Source organism: Anarrhichthys ocellatus, unplaced genomic scaffold, assembly GCF_004355925.1.
Source record: "Anarrhichthys ocellatus isolate YVR2014 unplaced genomic scaffold, GSC_Weel_1.0 scaffold101, whole genome shotgun sequence".
Classification (NCBI taxonomy): domain Eukaryota; kingdom Metazoa; phylum Chordata; class Actinopteri; order Perciformes; family Anarhichadidae; genus Anarrhichthys; species Anarrhichthys ocellatus.
The window spans coordinates 619379-626811 of NW_022280131.1; the positions used below are offsets into that span (position 1 = coordinate 619379).

Genomic DNA, 7433 nt, shown 5'->3' on the forward strand with positions numbered 1-7433 from the left:
CAACTCTGATCATGGAGTCATTTCCACACAGTGAATGAGCCACCACTAACGGAACACTGTGTTTTCCACGCGTTAGTTGAGGTAAAGCTAAAGACAACTATGTGCCAAAAAACAATCACTGAATCTCAAGTGTAGCAACACATTTGGCAGAAATGCATCTGAATTATGGGAAAGAAAACTTGAATTGAATTGCCAGCAAGACACTGACATGATCAAACTATTTGTAGTCACAAGACAGGGGTGCATTGGGTCTCTCATTATTCAAATATAATTGATCTTTAATTAAAGCACAACCAGCTCAGAGGTTGCAGTAATGTCTAAGCCCCCTTCACTTAAATACAATAATTCTACAGGCTGTCAAACGTACGGCATTCATTGAAAAGTGAGAATTATAGATCAGTAGACTCTCTTTGCTCTCCATGATTATTATGTTGGTATCAGTATTATTATAAAGTGACAGTAAGATGTGTTTGTCGTCTGGTTCTCTAACAAACAGCAGAATGTTAGTTGTCCGGTCATGATTGGTGTTTCCAGTAACGGTTATTCACGGTACAATTCTGTCATGCCTGCAGTGATTGTAAGTGATACTAACTTGTATTCAATCACTGCTGCTCATAAGAACAAGATAAATATTTCAATAAAAAAATATGCTATAAACTTACTGAGAGGATAAAGATGTGGCTTTTTTTATCAAAACAATATCTAGAGCAGACTTAGCCACGCCCATTATACAACCAAATGAGGAATCTGGTTTCTTTTTCATTCCTAACACTATTGGTTGACTTTTCCTTGCAGTCTCCATGCAGCACTTCAATGCACTGTACCCTATACAACTGTCTCACATATGTAGCACATTAACCTGTAATCTGTTGTCCACTCATTTAATTGTGTGCGTGTGTCTACTGAAGATATTTTGTGAAGCAGTTGCAAGAAAGATAAAGGAAAGGTTGATTTGATATTTGAAGGGGCAGTGCAGCATCTAGCTCTCAGATAACGTTCATGCTGAGTCAACCGACTGTAATATTTCTTCTATTAAATGACCATTTCTTCCCCTACCCAGACATCCCGTCTCCAATGTGGACCTGAGCCACTACGTTTACAACTTCTAACAAATAGTCTTCAGAATGGTCCTAAACTTTGACTTATTAGTCAAAGAAACATAAAAACACACACAGGGTCCTTTATATCAGCTTGCGCGGCCATACAGTAACATTCATAAAAGTTAGGACAGGTCTCTGTCTTTAGTCCGTGACCAGCAGGTGGCTGTGTTTCAACATTGACTCAGGGGGAGGACGTACACTTTTGAACAAATAAAAGATTGAGCAAATATCTGATGCCAAGCCGATATAAAAGACAAGTGTCTCAACACCCACACAACGTGAACACGATGAAGTCATCCAATTCTAAACATGATGGATTTAAAATGTTCACATGTACATTTGATTCTCCCTAATGTTTTATATAAACACATTCATTGTAAAGTTTTTGTATATTTTCATTGTCCAGGATGTAAAACAACAATTAAGCTTCTTCTAAATATAGAAACTTACTGGTGAACGTTTTATTGAAATGTTAAACTTTTAGGTTGACCCAACAATTAAACATGTATGACCATCGTGCCCGTTTCAAGAAGCTGAGTTGTGCGGATAAGTGAAGTGAAACATGAAGCAGATAGAACAGGGCTCTGCTGATCCAAATAGCAGTTAAAGGGCTTTTTTGAAAAATGTTCGTGTGATTGTTTACTTCAAGTCATCGTGATATAAGGAAGGTAGAGCTCATCTAAAAGACATTTTGTGTTCCTCACATGCCTGTGATGTTTCCTCAGTTTGAGAGCAGCTCTGGTTAAACAGAATCTCTAAAATGAATGGGTGTAAATGAATCTCTATACATGCGAGCCCTCAGACAAACCGTTGACCTGTAAGCATGGGGTGAGGAAGAGCTGAGAAGCACAATAAATAGTATAAAAATAATTTTAATGAAACTTAATCACACTTAAATCTCACAATACAATCTCAGCATGGCAAGTAAAACTCAAACACTGATTCCATATTTTAAGAAAACTTGCTAAAACAAAACTCTCACAGTAACTTAGTGGATTGTTTGAGTTGTCAAATGAAACAATGAAGTGTTATGCAGTGCAGGACTAAATGAACTTTAAAACATTAGTTTGTATTTAGAGGGACCAGTAATATGCAGTGTTCTGACTAATTGTAGCCTTGACTTTAACCGACAGTGACTCTACAACGTACTTTTAAAAAGTTGATTTTCTCTCATCAAGTCAAGAACTTCTGCCATGAAGTTGAAATAAGGACACAAGTATGTAGACCAACTCCTTCAGTCAAAGATGGTTTGCTTTAAACTAAGGAGTGATCTGCCTTTTTTTCAAGACACCAATAGTAAATCTGCAAAACATGTCCATGTAATGATACCCACAGCTGTCAGCACATCTGTGCACCAGTTAGAAAACTCAGTCACACCTGGGAGCGCAGCTGCTCCAGATGAGGCAGCAGCTCCTCGGCACTGGGTCTGCAGCGGCCCTCTGCGCTCCAGCACCGGCTCAGCAAAGTCCTACACAGCTGCCCCTTTTCCGACCGAAACACCGGATGGTCCTGAACAGATGGACGCAGGCTGTGCGCCACAACCGCGTAGAGCACGTGCTGCCGGTCACCGGTGTATGGCTGCTCTCTGGTGATCAGCTGCCACAAGGTGATCCCGAAAGAAAAGATATCCGCTTTAGGAGTCAGCCCCTCGCCCTTCAGCAGTTCCGGAGCTCTGTGCGTGTACGTGCCGCCAACGTGGCTCAGATGGGGGCTGATGGAGCTCACTTCACATCCATCTTCCAGTTTGAGAGAACAGCCGAAATCTGCAATTTTGCAGACGTCTTCACTGGACACCAATACGTTGGCTGGTTTTATGTCCAGATGCACAACGCTGTGGGAGTGAAGGAACCGCAAGCCGCGGACAATGTCTGTAGAGTACCGGAGCCACCTGTCCTCCCCCAGCGGCTCTGCACACCCGTAAATGACCTGCTGCAGATTCATGTTCCCCACAAACTCCATCAGTATTGTTCCAATGCTGCTTTCGTCTCCAAAATCCGACGGTACGCAGGTGGTCGCCGCGATGACGCGCACGATGTTTCGGTGGCGCAGGTGTGCTGCGTTCAGCTCGGCCCAGAAGCTCTGCCGGGACGCCAGCTTGTTCTTCGTGCACTTCTTGACTCTCTTCAGCGCGACGGTGTCCCCGAGGTACTCTGCCTTATAGACGGAGCCGAACCCTCCGGAACCCACAGGCTGCAGGGCGCGCAGTTCCTTCCAGTGTATCACAGTGGACCAGAGCCGGCTGGCAACTTTGCCGTGGAGTCTCTGAACCGGGACTTGTAAGGTGGTACCGAAGGAGTACTTGGTTAGCGGACTGCTGCAGGTCCCGAAGTCCAGGCTCGGGAGGATATCTTTGGGCAGCAGGCGGGTCACGGGGATTGGAGAGGGCATCGTGTGGAGTGGAGGCTCGCTGTGTGTGTGCAGCTTGAAGTCTGCTGCTGACTGGTGAGCAGCTGTGTCGTCTCAAAGCTTTTCAGCACTGACACACACAAAAAAACCTGCCAGCCAGTCACACCGCCACTTAGTGTTGAGGAGTATGTAATGCGCTCTGTTTGGGTTCAACGGGTTCACCCAGATGGTTCAACTCAGTTTACGCTCTCCGTAGTAGGGGAGGGCGGGGTAAAATGACACACTTTTTTGCATCCTGTGGTATTAAAGCGCAATAATATGTATTTGTGTCAAAAAGTAACTACTGCATGTGTGCATACCATAATTAGCAGCTTGACAGCTGGGCACTTTAGTGCAGTGTCCAGTTTTAGAAGTGCACACGAACACATTTGACTCAGTGGATTGAGCATGAGGCTTGGGGGAGGGAGCTCCACCGAGGAGCCTGTTACACAGCTCAGAGCTTGAGTTTGTCCTTTTCAGTGTTTTTCACTCAGACCTTTCCAGCATGCAGGAACAGATGATCACATTCTAAACACCACTTCAGTGTAAGATGGAGATTATAACACAAGATAGCTCATAATGGGCTGCATCATCCATCAGTCTGTTCATGGAAACCTGTATTAATTATTTTTTCTTCTGTTCCCTTACGGTCATGTTGACCTCCTTGTCTGATCCAAAGAACAGAATCGACTTGCGAGATCCTTTGCCGTGTCTCTGTCCAGGATTGATTGATTACAACCTGAACTAGTACATATCAATTCTGAACTTTCCAAGCAGACACGCATCATAAAGTGAGAGAAGCATGAACGTAAAGGCAACAGACCACAGTGAGAGCAGGAAGGAGTTGGCCTTCAGCATCAAATACAGCCTGGCTCAGTTGAAATTTGATGCAGGGACAACTAGAGCTTTGTACACATTACTTATCAGACTTGTGACCTTTCATGTTGGGATAGCTCCCAGCCCTCTGTAAATGTGAACAGTGGAATAGAGAATGGATAGAAATGGGTTTTGATGGGTTTCTTTGGCAAATATTTGATTGAATCAGGATCCCATCACTGTATTTTTTGATAATATCTCTAGTTGGTTCGTAATTAAAACTCATGACTTGTGTCTTTGATCAAATAATAGAATAGCCAGACATTGAACCCGTTTCTTCTGGACAACACAAAAGTTGCACATTTATAAAAAAATGTCATGCAAATAACCCCAGCTTCTGTTTTGGAGATATTGCAGGCACTTTTCAAACCTCCTTGCTATAACGTATGAGAGCATTTGATAATCTACATTTAGTAAAAAAATTAAACAAATGTTTACGTCTACCACAGATGGAGGTGGAGTAAATATAAAAAAGTGTCTGTGAGTCATTGTCAAGCTGTTGTTGAGGATACAGTTTTAAATAGAATGACAGCAAACACTGTTGAATCTTCTCCTGTTTGTGTTCAATCCCCTTCGTCTTAATATTATTCATTTTGTAAAGAGCACCATCTGCCTGTGTTTTATTTAATTCATAAGATGATAACCTACTTTGTCACTGACTTCCCAATATTTATGTTAGAGCAAAACAGGTTTCTATTACATTTTCAGTTTTTATAGTTCATCAATCTGATTTTTAACTATTAATTACTATAATATTTCCCCTCACCTTGAATGCATCCCACAGTATGGTTCACTATACTATATACCAGTGGTTCTCAAACTGTGGGGCGCGCCCCTCTAGTGGGGTGCGACGGTATTGCAGGTGGGGCGCAGGGGGAAATGCAGAATTTTTTTATTTCAAGAACTTTATTCATACAAACTTGAAATTCGCCGTTTTGAATCAAAATATATCATCCACGTGAAACGTGTAGATCCGTAGAGGCTTTTTTTTTTGGGGGGGGTGGTGTCAACTGGCCAGCCAGCGTTTCTCAGATTGGAGTGAGATAAGGAGAAAAAGTGATGTTGTGATCTTCACAATAAAACATCTCTGATGTGATATGTCGAGTCTTGGCCAATCAGCGTTCAGATGTGTACAGCGTCTTAATTTCCCACCGTTAAAGTGTTCCGGTTCAGTTCACGCGGTCACTCGTTAACATTAAACCGGAACACCGGCACATCTGGTTGCAGGTTGTTTGTTTTAACTCAAAGTAGAATGAGGATGATTTCGTTGTCAGAATAACTTTCATGACCACAATGATGAGGCCCAGATACTGATGAGATGATGAGGTCAAAGAGCTTCAGGGGGAGGAAGCTGTTCGTGTAGCGCAGCTTGACGCAGGGCTGAGCTGTGAGTGGAGCTGGGCCTGGATAAACAGACGTGAGTACAGCTTCCTGCTGTCACAGTGTTTTAAATACATTGATAAGGCAGGCTATGCTAAATGCAGCCTCTGCTCCAAGGAGATGAACTACAGCAACAAGGGCTCACATGTCCTCTCATCTCACTGTTCACTGTGATGACCACAACCAGTGTACCAACAGTCCCAACAGTCCCACGTGCAGCTATTATTATTATCACAGCTATTATCACAGCTATTATTTTACTTTTAGAATGCTACATTTTAAAGCTCATATTTAAAATAAAATATGTGTGAGCATATGGCTCACACATATCTGCACTCATTTTGTTTTGCACAGGTTGCACGTTATTGTTGTTTTGAAAAGATATGCAGTGTAAAACTCAGTAAAACTCTTTATTGCCAAATATTTGAACTTGTTTTGTTTAGTTTTTCACAGGTTGTACTTTATTGTTATTATCTTAGAAAGATATTCAGTGCAAAACAGGTTAATTTCAGCCACAATAAGCTATTTTTTGCCAAATATTAGTTATTTTTTTGCACAGATTGAACTGTATTTGCATTGTTCTAACAAAGTGATTGCACATTGTGTTTGTTTTTGTCTGATGGAGCAATCTGGTTTACTTGAAAGTGATTGCAATTTTCTTTATTCTATTATTTGAAAAAGCACAGATGGAGGAGTCACACAATGTTGTTATTTCAATAAAAGTTCAACATGGACCATTTTGTTACAATTTTGTTGGGGTGGTGGGGCATGAACATTTTTCTTCCTCCAAAGTGGGGCGTGACAGAAAAAGTTTGAGAACCACTGCTACGTATATACTATGGTTCAGTATAAGCTCCACCTCCCCATAATCAGAGCCCATATATTCCAGATAGACTTGAATGTCCTCCTCTAGTGCTTCTTTGATTAGCGGGCTTTCAAGTACACTTAAATTAAGCTTCCATAAAGTCTTTCTGGATTTTTGGTTTAAATTGATAGTAAGATAGAGCTATGGTTTGAAATATCAATGAATGGTGTGGGGTAGAAAAATGGTTATGATCTCTGCCTGCCGGATAGAGGTCCCCTCCATAGGTCAATAATTCCTGCATAAAAGTATTAATATTCTTTGTCTTTTGTCAGGCAGTTGGTCTTGATGAGCCCAGTTTGTCAATCCACAGACGGAAGGGAAACGACAGTGAAGCAAAGGGACAGTCACCGCCGCAAACACCTGTTTCAAAAATATCAACAATATGAAACAATAGAAGATGTGAAACATTAGTCAGGTATAGTATCGTGGTTACTGTAGCAACTGTCCCCGTGCGTTATCCTGATTACACATTGGGCACGTCAGAACAGCGACACCTACTATGAGGCTGCAACTTGTGTGGAAGAGACTTTATCATGTCAACATAACTGAAGGTGGAATTACTGATCTTATGAAAACTGTAAAATGTTTGTCAAAGCTGGTGATCATCTGTTTGATACGCGGCCAAAATGCTGTAGACTCTTCTCTTTGAAATTTGACTTTAAAGGTTGGCAATATCTGGGTCTCAGTGTAATGAAAGTGACTCCATGTGGGCTCATGTGACATGAGGACAGAACCACCAATTTACACAAAAAGAAGACAAAATCATAGTGAATGACACATTTTTTTTAGGAATGACCAAACAGAGCTGCAGTGGGATCCTTCTCTTA

At 41.8% G+C, this 7433-nt stretch overlaps 1 protein-coding gene across 1 annotated transcript; it reads right to left on the reverse strand.

Annotated features, from left to right (window-relative positions):
- Nucleotides 1–1956: 1956 nt before the first annotated feature.
- mos (v-mos Moloney murine sarcoma viral oncogene homolog) lies at nt 1957–3572 on the reverse strand. Its single transcript, XM_031875971.1, has one exon. It carries the CDS (start codon nt 3486–3488, stop codon nt 2472–2474), a length of 1017 nt encoding a protein of 338 aa, XP_031731831.1. The 5' UTR covers nt 3489–3572; the 3' UTR covers nt 1957–2471.
- Nucleotides 3573–7433: the final 3861 nt, after the last annotated feature.